The sequence below is a fragment of the Quercus lobata genome, chromosome 5, assembly GCF_001633185.2.
Source record: "Quercus lobata isolate SW786 chromosome 5, ValleyOak3.0 Primary Assembly, whole genome shotgun sequence".
Taxonomy (NCBI): Eukaryota; Viridiplantae; Streptophyta; class Magnoliopsida; order Fagales; family Fagaceae; genus Quercus; species Quercus lobata.
Genome location: NC_044908.1, coordinates 10,121,942 through 10,142,233, shown reverse-complemented (window position 1 = coordinate 10,142,233; position 20,292 = coordinate 10,121,942). Strand labels below are relative to the sequence as shown.

The 20,292-nt window shown below is 36.5% G+C and overlaps 2 protein-coding genes across 2 annotated transcripts; both read left to right on the top strand.

Moving 5' to 3' along the window:
* Positions 1–258: 258 nt before the first annotated feature.
* Positions 259–1,585, top strand: LOC115988999. The gene is made up of 4 exons (XM_031112642.1): positions 259–345; positions 568–672; positions 761–868; positions 990–1,585. Exons 2-4 carry the CDS (start codon positions 610–612, stop codon positions 1,347–1,349), a joined length of 531 nt encoding a protein of 176 aa, XP_030968502.1. The 5' UTR covers positions 259–345; positions 568–609; the 3' UTR covers positions 1,350–1,585.
* A 6,529-nt stretch (positions 1,586–8,114) lies between these two features.
* On the top strand, positions 8,115–18,689 carry LOC115988998. The gene is made up of 3 exons (XM_031112641.1): positions 8,115–8,500; positions 11,882–11,981; positions 18,295–18,689. The coding sequence occupies exons 1-3, from the start codon at positions 8,224–8,226 to the stop codon at positions 18,365–18,367; spliced, it is 450 nt and encodes a 149-aa protein (XP_030968501.1). The 5' UTR covers positions 8,115–8,223; the 3' UTR covers positions 18,368–18,689.
* Positions 18,690–20,292: the final 1,603 nt, after the last annotated feature.

Genomic DNA, 20,292 nt, shown 5'->3' with positions numbered 1-20,292 from the left:
TGTATTTTATCGTGTATTGTTGATGTTGTCACTAAGCATATTGAATTCAAGGAATAATATTTTCTTTATACATACCTCACTTCGCAGGATCAATTTGATATACAAGGAGAATCTGTACTTGTCAACAAATCTCTAAATACAAAGTGTGGTAGATTATTGAGCAGCCACTACAACAAGTTGTTTACAAAATATAAAAAACTTGTAAAGGATGAAGGAAGCACATATGCAAGAAACCACCCACCAAAAAATGTCACATGAGAAAAATGGATTGAACTAATTGATGGAAAGTGGAGTGATGAAGATTGGCTGGTAATTAATACTTCGAAAATTTTAATTACAAGTGAAGTATGTTCTCACCTTTCACCTAGATAATACCTACCTATATATGCATTGGATTAATGTTTTATGTAAATCTTATTATGGTGTCATGTCTACTAGATTATTCAGTCTATCAAATTTGTTTGATTAATACTTATTTGGAAGGTGGAGTAGATTTATATTGTAATGTATATATATATATAACTTAAGTCAAAACTCTAATATTTTCTTGGTCTTTATTCTTTATAGAAAGTCTCAACAAGAAATGCTAGAAACAGAAATAAAGAGGGAATGCTTGACAAACACATTCATAGATGTGGAAACAAGTCACTTGCAATTAGGGTGGATGAGGCGGTGTGTTATTTCAATTTTTCAAAAGCTTAGTATATTACTTGTTGTAATTAATTAACTTGTCTTCTAATATTGAAAAGCGTATAATCAGAGACGGAAAAATGGAAGTCATATTCTTAAGCTGGCACAAGTCTACTATGATACCCACTTCAATTCAAAGACAAAACAGTGGGTACACCATGATTGTGAACATACATATGTATGTATATTAGTACATGCCTTGAGTTTGCAAAACTAGAATATATGTATTTTTATTCTATATATGTTTGAAAAACTAGAACATATATATTTCTTATGGTTTCTATTATTTGAAATGACAGCAAGAGATGTTGAGAGTACAAGATGAGCATTGTAACACTCCTGAAGCACAGCCTTTGACCGAAGAGGAGATATTTATGATGGTTCTTAAGCCGAGATCCGGCTATGTAAAGGGACTTGGCATAAGGCCTTCCTCATCTCTTAGGACTCCTGCCTCATCTTCCTCAACTCAGTATACTCAACAACTCGAGGGTCGAGTAGAAGAGCTCCAGGATACAAACTACAAGCTAGAGGGCCGAGTAGAAGAGCTCCAAGATGCAAACCTCAGGCCAGAGGAGAAGATGGATTGCATCATACAATATTTGAGGAGCAAGGGTGACAGTGACATTTGTCATAGTGGGGGGAGCTCATCTACTTACTAGAACACACCTTGGTTAGTGTTTTATTTTCCTGCTTAAGAGCATTAGTATTGGGACTTGTATATGGTATATGTTGCTATATTTTTGTATAAAAACACAAAAACAAGCATTACCTGGTCTTTCAATTGTAAACATTTTTACAATTGTGCTATAGTAACCTCTTATATGTATGAGGGTACCGTAGCACAATTGTGCTACAATTGTGTTTTTTGTTTAATGGTGGTGGTGGGTTTTTTGTTTGTGGTGGTAGTTAGATTTTTTGTTTAATGGTGGTGGTGGGTTTTGTGTTAATGATGGTGGCTGGATTTTTTGTTTATTGTGTGGTTGAGTTTTTTATTTAATGTTGGTGGGGGGTTATTTGTTTATTGTGATGGCTGGGTTTTTTGTTTATGGTAGTGACTGTGCTTTTGTGTTAATGGTGGTGATTGTGTTTTTTGTTTAATGGTGGTTGCAGGTTTTTTGTTTATGATGGTGGTTGAGTTTTTTGTTTATTGTGATGCTTGGGTTTTTTGTTTATGCAGTAGCTGAGTTTTTGTATTAATGGTGGTGGCTGTGTTTTTTGTTTAATGGTGGTGGTAAGTTTTTGTTTATGGCAGTGGCTGGGTTTTTGTGTTAATGGTGGTGGTTGTGCTTTTTGTTTAATGGTGGTGGTTGTGTTTTTTGTTTAAGGTAGTGGTTGGGTTTTTGTGTTAATTGTGGTGGCTGTGTTTTTTGTTTAATAGTGGTGATGGGTTTTTTGTTTATGGTGGCGGCTGAGTTTTTTGTTTATTGTGATGGCAGTTTTCTGTTTATGGTAATGGCTAGGTTTTTGTGTTAATGGTGGTGGCTGTGTTTTTTGTTTAATGGTGGTGGTGGGTTTTTGTTTATGGTGGCGGCTAGGTTTTTTTTTTGGTTTAATTTTAATAGTGTTGGCTAGATTTTTTATTCGTTATGGTGGGTGGGTTTGTGTTTATGATAGTGTCTGGGTTTTTATTTTGGATTTCACTTTATTTGTTTAGTTTTAAATTTGAATTTTTCTACATTCTTTATGATTTCTCCATGGTTTGTAATGTAGGTTTGGTTTTTATTTGATGAGAATGTTGTGGGTCTTCTTTCTTTGACAATTTGGCTTCATATGATGTTGCATTATGATTATTTTGTCTAGTTTGTTATTGGGTATTCTGTGGACATTTTCTGCATTGTCTTACTAATAATAATCTTTTTTTTTTTTTTGGTAGTACATCTTATCAGGAATATAGGTTTATAGTCTAGTTTGTTATTAATATCTTTTCATTTATACTTGTGCAAATATTGGATTGGTGGCAGAAAGATAGCTTTTGTGGGACTACTTGAACTCAAATAATTTTCTGTAAAGTTTGGAAGTTAAGACATCATTTGTATATAAATGGTTGTAACTTTGTGAACATCTTTATTACATTTTTAGATTGTATGGATGTATTTTTTATGGATTTGGTTAGAAATGAATGGATTTTTATTTATTTATTTATTTTTTTACGTATTTGGTTAGAAATGAACAGGTTAATGTAATGACAAGTAAACGTAAAGAATATTGATAAAAAAAAAAATTGGTGACGATAATTTTCGTCGCCATATCTGACTATATGCAGAAATTGGTGACGAAATAATTTGTCACCTGATCTATTGAAATTAAAAATAAATAAAATAAATCAGTGATGCAAAACTTCTTCACCTAATCTATTGAAATTGGAAAAAAAAATATATTTGGTGACAAAATATTCCATCACTGAAAATAAGGTTCAGTGACGAAAATATTAGGTGACGAAAAACTTTCGTCACCTATCATTATTTTATTGGTGATGAAACATTTTCATCACCAATACATTCTATGACAGAGCTTAGGTGACGAATGCTATTTCATCACCATATGTATTTAGTGACGAAATAAGGACTTATTGTGACAAAAGGTTTCATCACCATAGTCCACTTTTGTTGTAGTGTCACTAATAATAAGTAAATACTAATAACAACTTATTACTAGAAAAATGTTATAACCATATATAGCATTTTCACTATTTTATGACGTGGTTAATAATTTAAATAAGTATTTAAATTATTGCTGGTCAATGTTTATTTAAATATTGTTGACGTGACAAAATTGAATCCTTCAATTTCACAATAGATGATTATGGTTTTAATAATTATATAATATAAATATTACTTTTAAAACTTTAGAGGGTTATTATCTTGAAAATGATGATCATTACTCTTAAAATTTTAAAGGATTATTATATTGTATATAATGATATTACTCTTTAAAATATGATGATCATTACTTTCTAAATTTTAAAGGATCATTATCTTGTATATGATGATGATGATGAATGTCCATGATTAGATGATGATCAATCACCATAGTTATATATTTGAGTTCCATAACTAAAGATTTAAAAGTACAATGTACCATAGAAGGAAAATTAGGGTTGGTGTTCTTGCTAAATTAATACGCATACTTAGATTTACATCGATGAAGAACAACAAAGGTGAAATTAATGATGAACTCTTTTCTTAATCATGATAACTTGCTTGATGTAAATGATAATATATGTATGTATATGCTTTCTAAGTTTCCCCAATGCTACACTCTTGTTGAGGGTGATAGAATTGTATTACAACAAAAACCAAGAATCGATGATAATGATGATTGTAATGAAAGATTCCATATATACATATACTACATATCAATGATCATATAAATGTGCGATGATAGAATTAATGGAATAACGTAGCACTTCTACCAAACATTTAAGGTCTATTATTTTGCTACTCTAGAACGGGTTGACTTAGAAGTATTACAAGTACATTAGGCATGTAATCATTATATGGAGAATGATAAATATTGAAGATGAAAGTGATATTGATGATAATGGCAATATATGGTAGACTTTGATATGAGATGATAGAAGCTTAATTTGCATTTTTTTTTTCCCTAGAATTAAGTCAAACAAAAAAGTGTGCAAGGAAAAAAAAAAAAACCAAAGTGCTCATTCAACCCAATTTTTTAAATAAAGAACAACAAAATTATCATCCAAAATTGTGGACTCTTTTTTTTCTCAGTGGCTAGAGGAAAAGGGTGAAATTTTTTGTTATTAGCCAATGAACTTCTAAGAACGATCATGGAAATGGTTCCTATAAAAAAAAAGTCCCAATTTTATTCTTCTTCGGAATAGAAGGTCCTAATAGATTATTCAAAAATGGTAAATTTTTCCTATCAAAAAACTATATGTGTGTGTGTGTGTGTGTGTGTGTGTGTGTGTGTGTGTGTGTGTGTGTGGGTATAAGAATCCAGAAACTATCCCACTCTCACAAAAGCATGTAAAAAAGTTATTGTTCATATGATTTTTCTCTGTTACAATTCTCAATCTATGTTTCACTCCATGTTTCACTCCCTCCATTCATTTGTCTTCTTTTTTTTTTTTTTTTTTTTACTCTCTCCTCCTCCTTCATCCTCATCCTGTGCTTGATTCTTCTTATTTTCTTCTACAGCATGTGTCATAGTAGGTGCTATCTTGGTTTGGTTGGGCAGCCTCCTGTCCCATCAAGCTCTTCTTTTCTTGAGGTCATGATGAACAAAGACTTTTGGGGCTTCTTGTTTTATTATGAGAAGTTATCTGTTGCATTAAATGATACAATGTTAGGTGGATCATTGTGGATTTATCAGGAAGATCTGAAGGGCTTCCTCAGATGCTATGTGTACCACAGTGGATTTATTAGGGTAATTTGGAGAGCTTCCTCAAACAATATATATACCTTGGTGGGATGCATTTGATAGTTCAGGCATCCTCGGATAATGTGCATACCTCAGTGGGATGTCTTTGGTATTACGTCTATAGGTATTTACCTCGGATGGTTCAAGTGGTCCATCCATGTTTGGATTGAGCGTTGTGGACCCTGTTTGGTCAATTCTCAGGGTTTAGGATCTTAGGGGTACTTTTCATAATCACTTATTTTATCTTTTACCCTTGTTCTAAGGTATGTTTTTCTATTGTTGGGCTCCATTTCTCGGAAAGGCACATTCTAGGCTTGTTCTGGTCTAAGGCCTAATGCTTACTTGAGTTTTAAGTGCCATATCCCTACGTAAATAATTTTTAAAAATTAAGAAAATTTAATATTTTATTAAAATAAAATTTAGAATAGATATTAGATAATTTGATATGAGTGTTTTGAAAAGTGATTAAAAAAAAAAAAAAACTAAAATGGACACAATTTTTTTTCAAGAATTAATGTAAATGCTCAAGGGACATTGTAAACATGTTTCACAGAGCGTTAACGATAAAGCACTTCACTAAAGGTGATAAAGTGGTGTCATTGTCACGAGGGAGAGAAAATATTATAAAGAGCAAACTTTATGTGTAGCGGGAAGGTGCATATTATTTGAAAAGCAACATTGAAAAAAGTGCCTTCACGTTCTCTTGAATGTTCAGCTAGCTATGGTAATAGTTTCTCAATAAATAAATAAAAGCTAGCTATGGTAATAAAACAAAATGGGTAATACACTTGTGTAAAACTAAGTTGTGTAAAAAATAAGCTATGTAAAACTTCATGTAACCATCTGTGTGAAATCAACACAACCCAAATAACTGTTCTTGTCTCCTCTTGCTTGGTTGCTCTTGATATGTGAATATATACTTCTTATTAAAAGTTACTCATTTTCAACGATGTGAGGTGCTAAAGGGAAAGCCTTTTGTCTTTGCCTTGTCTAACTATAGTTGAAGTTGATTTAAATTGACATCATCAAGATCACTTTATAAGACAATTATTATATGGATTTGTGCTAGGGTTTTGTCAAACTTCCAAGATGCTGAAACAAAATATTTGCCAACATCATCAAGGTGGTTTCTGACGTAAAATATGACTATATCGAACATAGCCTACTTGGAAACAATTAAAGGATATTGCAAAAATCCACCCAAGTACTACAGTGTAGAATTAGCAAACTAGTTATACAAATTACAAAATAAATTCATATGCCTCGAAAAATATTTGGGATATAGCTTCAACAGCCCTCTTATGTACTATAAAGTTGATCAATTTTTTTTTTTTCTTTTGAGGTTAAAATATGAAATGTTGATCAAGTTTTATTCGGGTGTTGTTGCTGAGGCATGATCCATCACTGTCAATATAATTGAATCGGTGACTTGAAGATTTTTTTGTGAAAAAAAAAAAAATTAATATTAAAAGAAAAACTAATAATGTTGATAAGTAATTCTATGGTGATATAATCTAGACTCGCATTCATTGAGAATTGAAAACACCTACTTATCAAAAAGAAAAACAAAGAGAATTGAAAACCCACCAAATTAAAATATTTTCAAAATGCTTCTGGTACGTTAATGTATTAAAGTGTTCTTCGGTCATATTAGATGACTAATTAAGATGATAAGAAGTATCATGTTGAACAATGTTGAGAGCCTTATATGATAAGATGGCCAATATTGGTTCTTGGGAAAGATGAGGCTATACTAGTTAAGTGAAAATCTTAGTGCTATCAAAACTTATACTCTGGAAATTGGCATCCTCTGTGATAGTTTATCTTAGTGCTATCTACATTTTTTTGTAGAACCATCACTACTCTTGGTGCATGTGAAGCATGCTTATCTACTACTATTTTCTGTCGCTATTCTTTGTTGCTTACCATAAAAGATAGGGATAATCATATTATACACAATGTGTGTAAAACAAGCATAGCCCTAAAATATAACTTGGTGTCTCTGCTTGTCAGAATGTATACCAATTTTGTTAAAAACAGGGACGGAGCTAGGATTTCGAGTGAGGGGGGCGAGATACATTCAAATCCAAATGCTTAAAAAATTTGTTATAGCCTAAACCTTCATATCGTAGTTCTAGATTAACCCAAAGACAACCATGTATTTTTAACAAAGCTTCTTTGGGGAACTTTATCAAACACTTAAGTTGCAATTATCCTATGCTAATGCTTTAAGATAAATTCCATAAATCATTTAGAACCCAAATAGAAACTCACAAAAAGAATCAAAATTTAATGAAAATTTGAATTTAAAAAAAACTGTATTTTTTGTGAAAGCAAGGAAGTATTGAATAAAAATGAAGCATGAAAATTCAAAACCACACTTTATATATTTTATATTTTGCTTTTTCTCTTTGGGCCAGGGGGACCATTGCCCCCATTGGTCCAGCATAGTTACATCCCTAGTTAAAACTTAAAAAGATCAACAAACTTAAAGTGTGATAATTGCAATCACATTTTTTTGTCACTACTAGACTAGAGTTCTATAATTATTGTGCTTTAGTATAGAGACCTATGTTGCTCCCATAAGTAAAATTTTGAGGGATAACTTTAATTCATTGGAGTCGAAGTATCACATGTTGAATTCTATGGCAAATGTGCTACAATTTGGCCAATGGTAACACTATTTTTTTTTTTTCCTTTTCCTTCTGGTTCAAGCAATTGCTTATAACTAGTGTGTGTTGCTTCCACATGGGTCAAAATTTTGAAAGGAATTTTTAATTTATTATTATAGGTCAAGAATGTATTAACCTCTTAGGTAAATTAATCAATTAAATAGTCAAGTGAACTAATTAAGTCAATTAACAGGCAATATACGTGATAGCACAAACAAATCACCAAATAACTAAATACGCGTGAGAACGTGCTTAATGGCAAGTACTATTATATAGTTTATATTGATTAATTGATACCTATTCGAAGTTTGATAATTAAAAAGCCCACCCCATACGGCCCAACATCGACCCAAATCACGAAATTCCAAATATACCCCCATCCCTCTCTCTCTCACTCCCACTCACTGTGTGTAGGGTTTTAGCAGAACCAACCCAATTGACCATTTCTACAAAATCACTGTCACATAGAAACACAACAATGGCGTCAAAAACCCTAGTCCGAACCGGAGCGTCTCTGGTGAACCGGTTTTTGTCGAACCCGTTTCTTCGGCAGAGTCCGAGCCCGAATACGAATCAGCGGATCGTGTCTCAGGGCCTCGATGTCACTCCGAAGCTATTCCCATCGCTCTCCAAGTTCGAAAACTCACTCCACTTGCCTCAGTACCAAAACGACGCCGAATCGATCCGAAAGGTCGCCTCCGAAGGCTTCGTATACCCCTCTGGCCTCCCTTCTCTCAGCTTCTACTTGCCAGAAGGTTCTCTCTCTCTCTCTCTCTCTCTCTCTCTCTCTGTATATATATGTGTGTGTGTGAAAATCATCTGTTTGGTTGCTGGGAAAATGAGGTAAGGAGGTAAGTGTGTGTAGAGGTCATCTGTTTGGTTGCTGGGAAATTTAGGTGAGGAGGTAAGAAATTAGAAATCTTTAGGCTTTTAAATTATACATTTACTATGAAAATGGTGTCTGTAAAAGTCCTCTGGTTGCTGGGAAAATGAGATGAGAAATTAGAGATCTTTGTTCTTTTAATTGTGCATTTTCTTATGAAATTGGTAACTAAGTGTGTGTTTGAGGTGGACTTTTAAATTATGCATTTTCTATGAAATTGGTAAGAGTGATTGTGTGTGTGTGTGTACTCCTTTTGGTTTCTGGGAAAGTGAGATAAGAAATTAGAAGTCTTTAGGCTTTTAAATTATATATTTTCTATGAAAATGGTGTGTGTGAGTGTGTATATATGTCAAGGGCCTTTGGTTGCTGGGAAAATGAGGTGAGGAGATGAAAGATTAGAAATCTTTGGACATTTAAATTCTGCAATTTTTATGAAATTGATAACTGCATGTGTGTGTGCGGTTGACTTTTACATTATGCATTTTCTATGAAATTGGTAAGAGTGTGTGTCTGTGTGTGTAAAATTGTAACTGTACTCGGGTTGCTGGGAAAGGGAGGTGAAGGAGATAAGAAATTAGAAATATTTGGACTTTTGAATTATGGATTTTCTATGTATGTATGAATGAAAGTTCTGTTTGGTATATGAGGAAATGTATGGATGGATGGGCTATCTGTTTGTTAATGTTCTGTTTGGTTTATGGTAAAAATGGTAAGAGATGCTAATAAATTAGGAATTTGGGGTTTATAAATTATGCACTTTTTAATCTATGCTCTGTTTGGTTTCTAAGGAAATGGAAGGATAGACTAGATGTTTTTGTTAATGGTTTGTCTGTTTGCTGGGAAAATGTGGAGAGGGAGAGATAGAGAGAGATAATGATGATGATGATGATGATGAATTATAGATTTTTTATTATTTAAATTATGTATCTTTAGGTTGTGGTGAACATCAAAAGGGTGTTTCTTGTTAACTTTGATAAACTGAATATCTAGTTCCTTATTGATAACTTGAATGTGATCTCAGTATCTTATGTCATAAGATATAATATATTAAGATGATATTAAGAAGATGATCTTAATGGAATTGTTGTGTAAAACCAGTTCAAATCAGCAAGGATTCTAACTGATCTGTTGGTCTCTGTGTCTCTTCAAAAATGGGGCTATTATGTTCCCTTGTGAGCATATATGTGATTGATGGACATATAATTTTTTTTAATAATTTATTGTTATTATTATTATTGATAATAAGTAATGGACATATGACTATGTTAGACAAAATTAAATTTCTACAAAGCAATCTTTTCTTCGGTGCCTCAAAGCAAAAGAATATCTTTTTTCTAAACTTTTTTTTTCCTTCTTCAAGAATGTTGAAGTTATAGACGCTTCAGCATGCTCATATGTCTAGCAACTAGATGTGTAGTCCAGTTAAGGCCTCATAACTATAGTTTCTATAAGGACTGCGTACTTGCCCAATTTCTGCTAAATGTTCTGTTAAGACCATAACTAGCAAGTATACCATTTAGGTTGTGATTTGGAGTAAAAAGTTGGTTGGGTGGGGGTGGATATGTGGAGAATCTCTATATGCAAGGTAAATCATAAATGAGGATAACTTTTGTTATGGTCTTAATTAACTGCTAGTAGGCAGGAATTAATTATAAGCTGCAAAAATTTGATATTTTATGAACTTCAAAACTCAAGTAGGGTGGACCAAATGAAAAAAAAATTCCATACGGAGGGGATTTCTTGCTTCAAACTTCATAGATTATGATATAGAAATACTTATTAGTTATTACCTTGTTTTAGGTAACTGAGACATGTGCTTCTCTTATCTCCTCTATTGAATTTAACTATTTAAAATGATAAACCCCATAAGATCTGTTGTGTGGTGAATGATATGTGGATGCTGATGTTGTTATCCAGATAGCCAATAAGTTTACTTTTTGATGAGATGACTTAGATGGAGTCTTCGAAATTTGGTGGTAGTGTCACCCAAGTTATGCACTTGTTCAGCTGATACTCATAGTGACTGATGTACTGGTCTAGTAATAATCTATCTTAGAATGAGATCTCCTGCTCTTGTTGGTGGAGTTTCTTCCACCCTTAGAGCATTTGCAGCAGTGGAGCTAAAAAGCTATAATGCTATTTTAGCTCCACCAATTTACCAAAAAATGCTTGCAGCAGTGGAGGCAAAACTAAAATTTTTAGCTGATTTGCTACAGTGCACATCTATAGATAGATGTGCACTGTAGCACACATCTAAAAAATAAAATTTTTTTTTTAATCCAACTCCTATTAAAATAATAAAACTTACTCTATTTTTCTTCATTCTTTTATTCAATCTTCGTGCCTCTCTCAGAGCTCTCTCTCATCTCAGTTCTCTCAGAGCTCTCTCATCTCTCTCACTCATCAAGCTCTCCACGCCATCGCCATCCCGTCGCCGTCCCACGCCGTCGCCGTCCTGTCCCAGCCGCGACGAGGCCTGTTCGATGCGACGCTCGGTGTTTAGGTACCATTCATTGCCGCCGTCGATGATGGAGTCGCCTGGCTCCATGAAAGAGGAGAGGGCGGCGATGGTTTGATCGACCGGGGAGCCGGCCTTGATGAGGATGATGATGGATCTGGGGCGCTGGATTGAGAGGACGAAGTCGCGAGGAGTGTAGTGTGGGCAGCATCGACGCGTGGGCTTGTGTGTCTTCGATTTGTGCTGGGTTTGTCTCCGGTTGGTGATTTTGTTTGGTCTGAATTGAGGATTTGGGTTTTTTTTTTTTTTTTTCTCTGTTGTGTACTGCTGGTGGTGGTGCTGTGTGGCGGTGGTGGTGGTGGTGGAGGATGTTTGTGCTGTGTGGTGGTGGTGGTGGTGGTGATGATGATGATGATGATGATGATATATTATTTTGTTGTAGTAAAAATATTATTATTTTATTGTAGTAGAAATATTATTTTATTGTGTTGAATATATTATTTTATTGTGTTGAAAGCTAAAATAGATCCACTGCTGCAGCATGTGTGTAGGTAAAATAGATAAAGTGACTTTTGGTAGAGCTAAATTGCTAAAAATTTAGCTCCACTGCTGTGAATGCTCTTAGAGCAGAAGGATGTACATGGGTGATTACATTTTGGTTCAATAAATTTTTGTTACTTAAACCAAGAACACTTAGGCTAGAGTGTTCAGGGATTGGGTCAACAATTGAGTCATCAATATCATTTTGTTCAGTCTTTTTGGTTTCTGCATAACTTTAACTGTTCTGTTCTGCAGGAGATGTTTCTTCTTCAAACGAGCCAATGATTTTATTTCCTAAACGGACTTTCCAACCTAGCACTATCCGGCGTAAGAGGAACCATGGATTCTTTGCTCGGTACATCTTCTCTCTCTCTCTCTCTCTCTCTCTCTCTCTCTCTCTCTCTCCCCAAAAGAAAGAAAATAAAAAAACCTAGTGTGGGAGAACAGATATTGATCATAATTACTTATCAAAAAAAAAAGAAAGATATTGATCATAATTAGGCTGATATGACAAATCTGACAATTTGTGAACTGGACAACACAATTTATTAGGCATGAGCTTTTTAACTGCATAGGTTGTGGACTGCATTTGCTTCATGTTGGTCGTAGTTGAATTGCTTGGGACATCATTGAGTGTCTATATTACATATAAGAACTTAGGGCAGAGTAATGTGAGAAAATCCTTCATGTGTATTTTGGTACATAACAATGCCCCCCCTACACTTCTCTCCCACAAACACCCCTCCCTCCCCCTCCCTCCCTACCACACAGCCAACATCTTTCCCTCCTCTGCTCCTCTCCCTACCACTGCCTCACAACAAGTCACCTCCTCAGTTCCCTGGATTCTTTCCATTACCGTTCCCATCACCTTTTGGTTTTTTTCCATACCACTCTATATATCCACCTCTTACTTCTTCACTGACCACCCCACCTCCTTCTGTCCTGCCGTTACAACCACCTTTATTGCCTACACCAACCACTCCCATATCACCCACACCTCTTCCTAACATTTTGCCTCCCCCTAAGTCAGCTCTTAAACCTTCTCCTTAGGTTAGAGGGGGCAGTAAAGGTTCTTTTCGCATAGATTCCAAAATCTTTTCCTTCTCTTTTGATGGCGGGTGAGCTGATTCTTATGCTATTCACGAGAGTCGTTGGAATATGAAAAGTTCCGTTTGGCTGAGTCGTAAGGGATTGAAATGGATTCTCTCATGTTTTGCTGATATTCGTGATTGGGTTCCAGGAAAGGATTTGTTGTATAAACGATATAGAGAAAACAATAAGCTTTTTGAATTCTGGGGAAGGTCGAATAAGGCTGGTATATTTGCGGATATAGCTATGTTTTATGGTGGAGCTCGTCGTGGTTGTGTTGTGGTACCTGCGAGTTCAAACCGGTCTGGGTGGTGCTTGTTTACAAAAGAATTAGATAGTTTCCTATCAGGTTCTACCACTGTTTGGGTGGGAGGGAGGACTTCCAAGGTAGCTATTGGTGGTGGTCCAACAGATGGTGGTGGACATAATGGGAAGAAAATTTTCAAAACTAGCAACCAGCGGGAGTTAAGGAAATTTGAAAATTCTAGAGCTATTTTGGGACATAATGTGTTGAGGGGTGAAACTGTCGTTACAGTTTCTAATAAAAATGGCAGACCCATGCGTGATTTCATGTTTAAGTTGACTACTGACAACTTGGCGCTGAGGGTGTCTAAATCAGAAGGGGGAAAAAGAGTGGTTTCTTGGATAAACCCACATACCTCTCACAAGTCCATTAAAAGTGGGCCTGTTATTTTTAAAAACTTTTCTGTGCATGACAAAGCCCATTTGGCTGACCTGAGAGGTAAGGCCCATGTGGAGGTTTCATATTCTGTTGGTGTGGGCGTGAGTGTGCATAGCGATCAGAGGGAGGGTTTGGTGGGCGAGAGTTCAAGGCTACCGATGGAGTCAACGGTGGTATCGGTGATGCCTAAGGCTCCGACGGGAGTTAAATTAGCGTTACCTAGTCCCGATCAAGCTTCGGAGCTGCTCGCATCCAACCCGGTGGCTTCGCACCTCGATATGGAAGGCGATATCGTTGCTCCGAGAACACTGGTGGAGTCATGACACCCTGGGTCGAATCGTTTTTCTCTCTTGTCTATTTTGGATAGGGAGGGGGACCCTTGGTTTGAGGAGGAAGTGGAGAACGTTGTTACGGAGTCATGTCCCGAGGTGAATGATGGCGGTGCTTCCCAATCAGGTATGTTGTCTTCGAGTGTTGAGCTTGTAGATGGGTTGCAGAAGGGGGGTTGGAGCTTCTGCTTCTTCCATGGGAGCAAAGTGGAGCGGTAGCTAGTGTTTCTGGTAGTGGGGAGCAAGTGAGTGGTCCTCTGGAGTGTGCACTGCTGTCTCGGTGGGATCCTAAGGAAGTGAAGGATAAGGAGTTGACCAGGGTTGATGAAGAGGGTGAACAGTCTATATGGGTGTCCACAATGATGAGGAGTTTTTGCAAAATGGTGGGTTTTCCTATTGTACGACATGAAGCTCAGTGTGTGGTTTTATTTCGTTTACTGGAACAAGAATGTCTTGAGGTCGTAAACGAGGGGTGTGTTCGAAGACCTATTAAATCTGGTCAGAAAGGTCTTAGAGAACTTCGGGTTCTAGTATCCACAATAAATTAGGTTGGGTCCTCTTCTCGTTATAGAGGTTTGTCGAACTGTTTTGGGGCTATTGGTAGTTTTAAATGACTTTAAGACTCCTTTCTTGGAATGTTAGGGGTTTGAATAATCCCCGAAAGAGGGAGGTTTGTAAGAATCTTCTTAAGGAATGGAGGTGTGATATAGTTTGTCTCTAGGAAACTAAGCTTTCTTCGGTAAATTCTGCTGTCTTGCGTAGCTTATTGGGTAGTCCTTTCACGGATTGGGCTGTCCTGGATGCGGTTCAAACATCTGGGGGGGTTTTGTTGCTTTGGGATAAGTGGGTAGTTGAGAAAATTGATGTGTTGGTTGGTCAGTTCTCGGTTAGTGTACTTCTTAGGGGAGTTTTGGATGGTTTTGAATGGGTTTGCACTGGAATTTATGGTCCAAACGCAGACCTACATAGGGCTGCTTTGTGGGACAAGTTATCAAGGGTGCGTACTCGATGTAACAAGGCTTGGTTGTTATTTGGTGATTTCAACGTTATTAGATTTCCATGCAAGAGGCTTGGTTATGACTCTTTCAGCCCAGCCATGTTTGCTTTTTCAGATTTCATAGAGAATAATTTTCTAGTGGATTTATCATTAGATGGAGCTTCTTTCACTTGGTTTAGGGACTCCGAACTGAATTCTATGTCCCATATTGACAGAACTTTGGTCTTTGCAGATTGGGAGGACCATTTTGGAAAGGTGTCCTAGAGGGTGCTTCCTCGTATTATTTTTGATCATTGTCTGCTTTTGGTGGAAATTGGTGGTGTGGGTAGGGGGTGCTATGCTTTTAAGTTTGAGAACATGTGGTTAAAGGTTGAGGGTTTTGTTGAGAAAGTTCAACAGTGGTGGAACAGTTATTGCTTTATGGGTTCTCCAAGCTTTGTTTTGGCTCAGAAATTAAAGGCTCTTAAAGAAGACCTAAAGAAGTGGAATAAGGAGGAATTTGGTGATTTGGCTTTTAAGAAGAAGAGTTTGTTGTCGGAATTATTGGGTTTGGATGCCAAGGAAGATATTCTGGGCCTTTCGCATGAGGAACAAGCTCGCTGAACTCAGGTTAAAGGTGAGATTGAAGTTTTAGCTTCCTTGGAAGAGACTTTTTGGAGACAAAAGTCCCATGCTCTGTTTGTAAAGGAGGGAGATAACAATACACACTTCTTTCATAGATTAGCAAATTCTCATAGAAGGGCTAATCATATTAGCAACGTTGAGGTTGATGGTGTATTATATGAGGATGAATCTGCTGTACGCTCTCAGGTGGTCCAATTTTATTAGGAACTATATACAAAGACAGACACGTGGCGTCCAACTGTGGATGGGTTGGATTTTGCTTGTATTGGGGAGGATGATAGGTTATCCATCGAGAGGGATTTCTTGATAGAAGAAGTCACCCAAGTTTTGGTAGAGATGGAGGGGATAAAGCCCCTGGTCCGGACGGGTTCACCATGGAATTTTTTCATAAATGTTGGAGGGTTGTGGAGGCTGATGTTATGGCTGTATTCAAGTATTTTCACAGGTATTCTGTTTTTGAAAGGTCTCTTAATGCTTCTTTTCTCTCTTTAATTCCTAAGAAAGCTAATGCTATCAATATTAAGGATTTCCGGCCTATTAGCTTGGTGGGCAGTGTTTATAAGTTGTTGTCTAAGGTGTTGGCGAATAGGCTGAGAGTGGTGTTAGACAGTCTGATCTCAGAGACTCAAAATTCCTTTGTTGATGGAAGACAAATTTTGGACTCAGTGTTAATTACAAATGAGTGCCTTTACAGTAGATTGAAGTGTCATTCCTCGGGTGTAGTTTGTAAGTTGGATATAGAAAAAGCCTACGATTATGTAAATTGGGATGCGTTACTTTATTTGTTGAATAGGATGGGCTTTGGGTTGAAGTGGAGGGAGTGGATTGTGGCTTGCATTTCCACTGTTTGCTACTCAGTTCTGGTGAATGGATCCTCGGCAGGCTTCTTTGGAAGTTCCTATGGGTTGAGACAAGGTGATCCTTTGTCCCCTCTTCTTTTCCTTTTGATTATGGAAGTTTTATCTCGGATTCTGAAGAAAACTGAGGATAGTGGTCTGCTTCGTGGTTTTCATGTGGGACCAGTTAACTCTAGTGGGGTTCGCATTTCACACTTGCTGTTTGCAGACGATACTATTATGTTCTGTGATGCATCTAGAGATCAATTGTTGTCCATTAGATTGGCTTTGTCTTGCTTCCAAGCTTTTACTGGTTTGAAGGTAAATGTGGGGAAGAGTGCGATTGTCCCGGTGGGGGAGGTTGGTAATATAGGTGCTTTGGCGGGCATTCTTCGCTGTAGGTTGGGTAGCCTACCTATGAAATATTTGGGAATGCCTTTGAGCACCCCGTACAACATTGCATCTATTTGGAATGCTATTTTGGAGAAGATGGAGAAGAAGCTGTCTAGTTGGAAGCGTCTTTATTTGTGTAAGGGTGGTAGACTTACACTCTTGAAGAGCACCCTCTCCAGCCTTCCTACATACTACCTATCCCTATTTATCATCCCTGTAGCTGTGGCTGACAGATTAGAGTATATTCAAAGGAATTTTTTATGGGGGTCTTTGGAGGAGTGTTTTAAACATTCTTTGGTGGCTTGGGAGAAGGTGTGTTCACCTCTTGAGATGGGTGGTTTGGGGGTTAGGAAGTTAGTTCACTTCAACCAAGCCCTCTTAGGGAAGTGTTTATGGAGGTTTGGCCAAGAAGGAACTCATCTTTGGCGGGGGGGTTATTGCCACCAAATATGGAGAGGGCCAAGTGGGGTGGAATACTAAAGAATGCAGAAGGGCCCACGGGTGTGGTCTTTGGCGTGGTATTAATGACGGTTGGGAAAGGTTCTCCAAACATTTGGCTCTTGTGATGGGTGATGGTTCCCGCATTCTTTTTTGGCATGATAGGTGAGTTGGGGATACCTCACTTAAAATGCTCTATCCTCGGTTATATGCGTGTTCAGATGACAAGAAAGCTTGCATTTTTGAATTGTTGGGTCATCAGGAGGATGGGAGTAATAGATTCTGGAACTTGGGATTTTATAGGAATTTTCATGAGGGGGAATTAGAAGCTGCTTTCTCTTTCCTAAATTTCATCTAGTCTCGGATTCCAAGAGGCATTGGGTGTGATAGTTCCCATTGGTGTCTTAAAGGGAATGGTAAGTTCGATATTCGTTCTTTTTATAAGAAGCTCAGGGGCACACCTCTCTCTAGTTTCCCTTGGAAGGGGATTTGGAAAATCAAGGTTCCTAAAAGGGTGGCTTTCTTCTTGTGGACCATTGCCCATGGTCGGATTCTTACCTTGGACAATTTGATGCTCTGAGGCCTCCCTTTGGCGAATAGGTGCTATATGTGCTGCAGTTCTACGGAATCTGTGGATGTTCTCATTCACCGTCCTGTAGCTTATTCTTTGTGGGTGCAAATGTTACAAGTTTTTGGGATTCAATGGGTCATGCCAGGTTTAGTGGAGAGTTTGGTGTTTTGTTGGAGTAATTGGTTGGGGAAATTTTCCTCGGACATATAGAATATGGTTCCTGGTTGTTTGATGTGGGATGTTTGGATGGAAAGAAACAAGCGCTCTTTTGAGGCTATAGAAAATTCGCTTGATCAGTTACAAGCTCTTAGCCAAAGTACTCTTTTTGAATGAGCTAGGTGCTGGGGTTCCTCAAACTGTTCTTCTACTCTGGAGTTTTTTACCTCCCTTAGAAGTGCCCCTTAAGTTGCTCGTCTTTATTCTGTTGCTTCTGTTGTTTTTGTTTGCTGATTTTTGTGTTCACCATCATGAACACCTTGTATTTGCTGTCTTCATCTTTTGTTCAAGTTTAATATAATTCTTATTACTAATCAAAAAAAAAAAAAAACTTAGGGCAGAGATTTTTTGGAGTTTTCCTCCCACTTCATGGTCAAGTGTCTGCCTTCTGGCCTGTATTAAATGGCTTTATGAATCTTTCTTAGCTGGGAAAATTGTGAGCAAAATTATGTAGGATTTGCATGTTGGCTAATGCACTTTTTCACGTGAACAGCAAGGCAACCAAGGGTGGGAGGAGGGTCATTGCTCGAAGAATAGCGAAGGGCCGGTTTAGAATTACAGCTTAGAATCCTTGCCTTTGGTTTGGTTTGGTTTGAATCAAGCCAAGTCTGAGGCTTGCCGGACTTCATGATTAGACTCTGAATTGGAACGAATCTTTGCCTTTTGTGGTGGGTTAGTGTGTCCTTAAGGTCTAGAAGGCCTTTGAATACAAATCGTATGATCTCATTTCTTCTGTGGAACTTGAAATGTAAAACTTCAGATTCTGTTATTCTCCATATATAACTCCAAGAATCTTCTTGTTTGTTACTCAAGTCTTGATTATGCTAAAGTTTGTAGTTTCAATGCCTGTAAAGTTCAGTTTTGTTATATGTGATTTTGTTTAACCTATATCCATTGTAAGAACAAGAAACAAAGGAAAGAGATGAGGGTGCTTGGAAGGAGCAGTGCTGTTAAGCTACAGTAATAGATGGATAAGAGAGAGAGAGAGAGAGAGAGAGAGAATTGTTTGAGTTGTTTAATTGTTTTCTGTCTACCTCGTATTATTTGGAAAGTAAGGTTTTGTCTGTATATGGCGGCTTCTGCTGTATTCCATGGAAGCTTAACAGGGTTTTGTCCAAGCTTGTCTTCAGAAATCTTTTCAAGATTAAGGGTATTTAGAATCAAGACAAAAATGTCGTTGTATAGCAGTGTATGTATTGAGCTCGAAAGTCTTTTATTGTTTGGTTTTGGTCTGCGTTTTTGGGGAGCAAGGTAAGGTTGGGTTAGGATAAACAATAATTCTTAGCTTTGACTAAAGAGAAGAAAAACAATATTTCAAATTAAAATTTTAAAAGGTTCCGAAATAGTATTGAATTATTATTGGTTAGAAGGAGCAAGAAGAGAAGAACGTCCCTGCTTTGAGCAGCCACGTAATTATTTTAGCTAAGTAAAATAATAATTAACGAGGTCTACAATGATTACATGTGCCTTAAGAAAAATCCTTGCTTTCTGTTCAGCATAATTATCTTTTGCAATGAAAGCGGTATCAGGTAAGGTATTGAAGGTTTAAGATTGCATTATCTCGTCAATTTAGAGACATTCTTTGGTTTTCTTTATGAGGATAATCAAGATTTAAATCCCAATCATTCCTTTATTGTAACAATTAAATTATAAAAACAAAGGAAAGACAGTATCTGAACCAAAAAACTTGTTTAATTTCATTTCAAATTCTTTTAAATTGTGTTTGAATTTGAGGCCATAAAATGAGGGGTTTTGAAGAATAATATTAAATATAAAGTGCTTGATATATGTACATGGATTTGAGATTTAAAGCTTTTTCTCTAATAAAATCAGTTCTAAAATAATAAATTCGAAATAACATTTTACATCCTATCATTTTAAATCTACATACTAATAAACATTTAAACACAATTTAAAAGAATTTGAAATAAAATTAAACAAGTTTTTTGGTTGAGATACTGTCTTTCCTTTGTTTTTATAATTTTAAATCTAAATACTAATAAACATTTAAATTCATCTATAATCTACATAATACAAATTTAAATATATTTATAATTTTCAATATAGTTCAAAAATTTTTTTTCCCATATTTTATTCAAAAAACTAAATTGTAATTTGAACCCTTAAAATTTGGAGTAATTTTGATTTTACTTACTAACGAACACCTCATCACAGCACATCGATGGAAGGCCTGTTTAGACCCTCAAGTCCAGTCTACTGCTGCTGGTTTGGTGTTGTAGCTCTCTGCAGCACTTACTGATGTGTGCTGTTGTATGCTGCTATGTGTAGTCTGTTTGCTATGTTGCTATGTGTGTGAGATCAAGTCAAGCCTGTTGCCGCAACCCTTACTGCTACTACAATTGAGTTGCTGCACTGTCATTATATTGCTGAGTAGTTGTAGGATAAGCGTTAGTGATACTACCACCATGTTACTGTTAAGCCTAATTATGTTGGCTAATTAGCCATGTAATCTTTACTAATTAGCTATGTG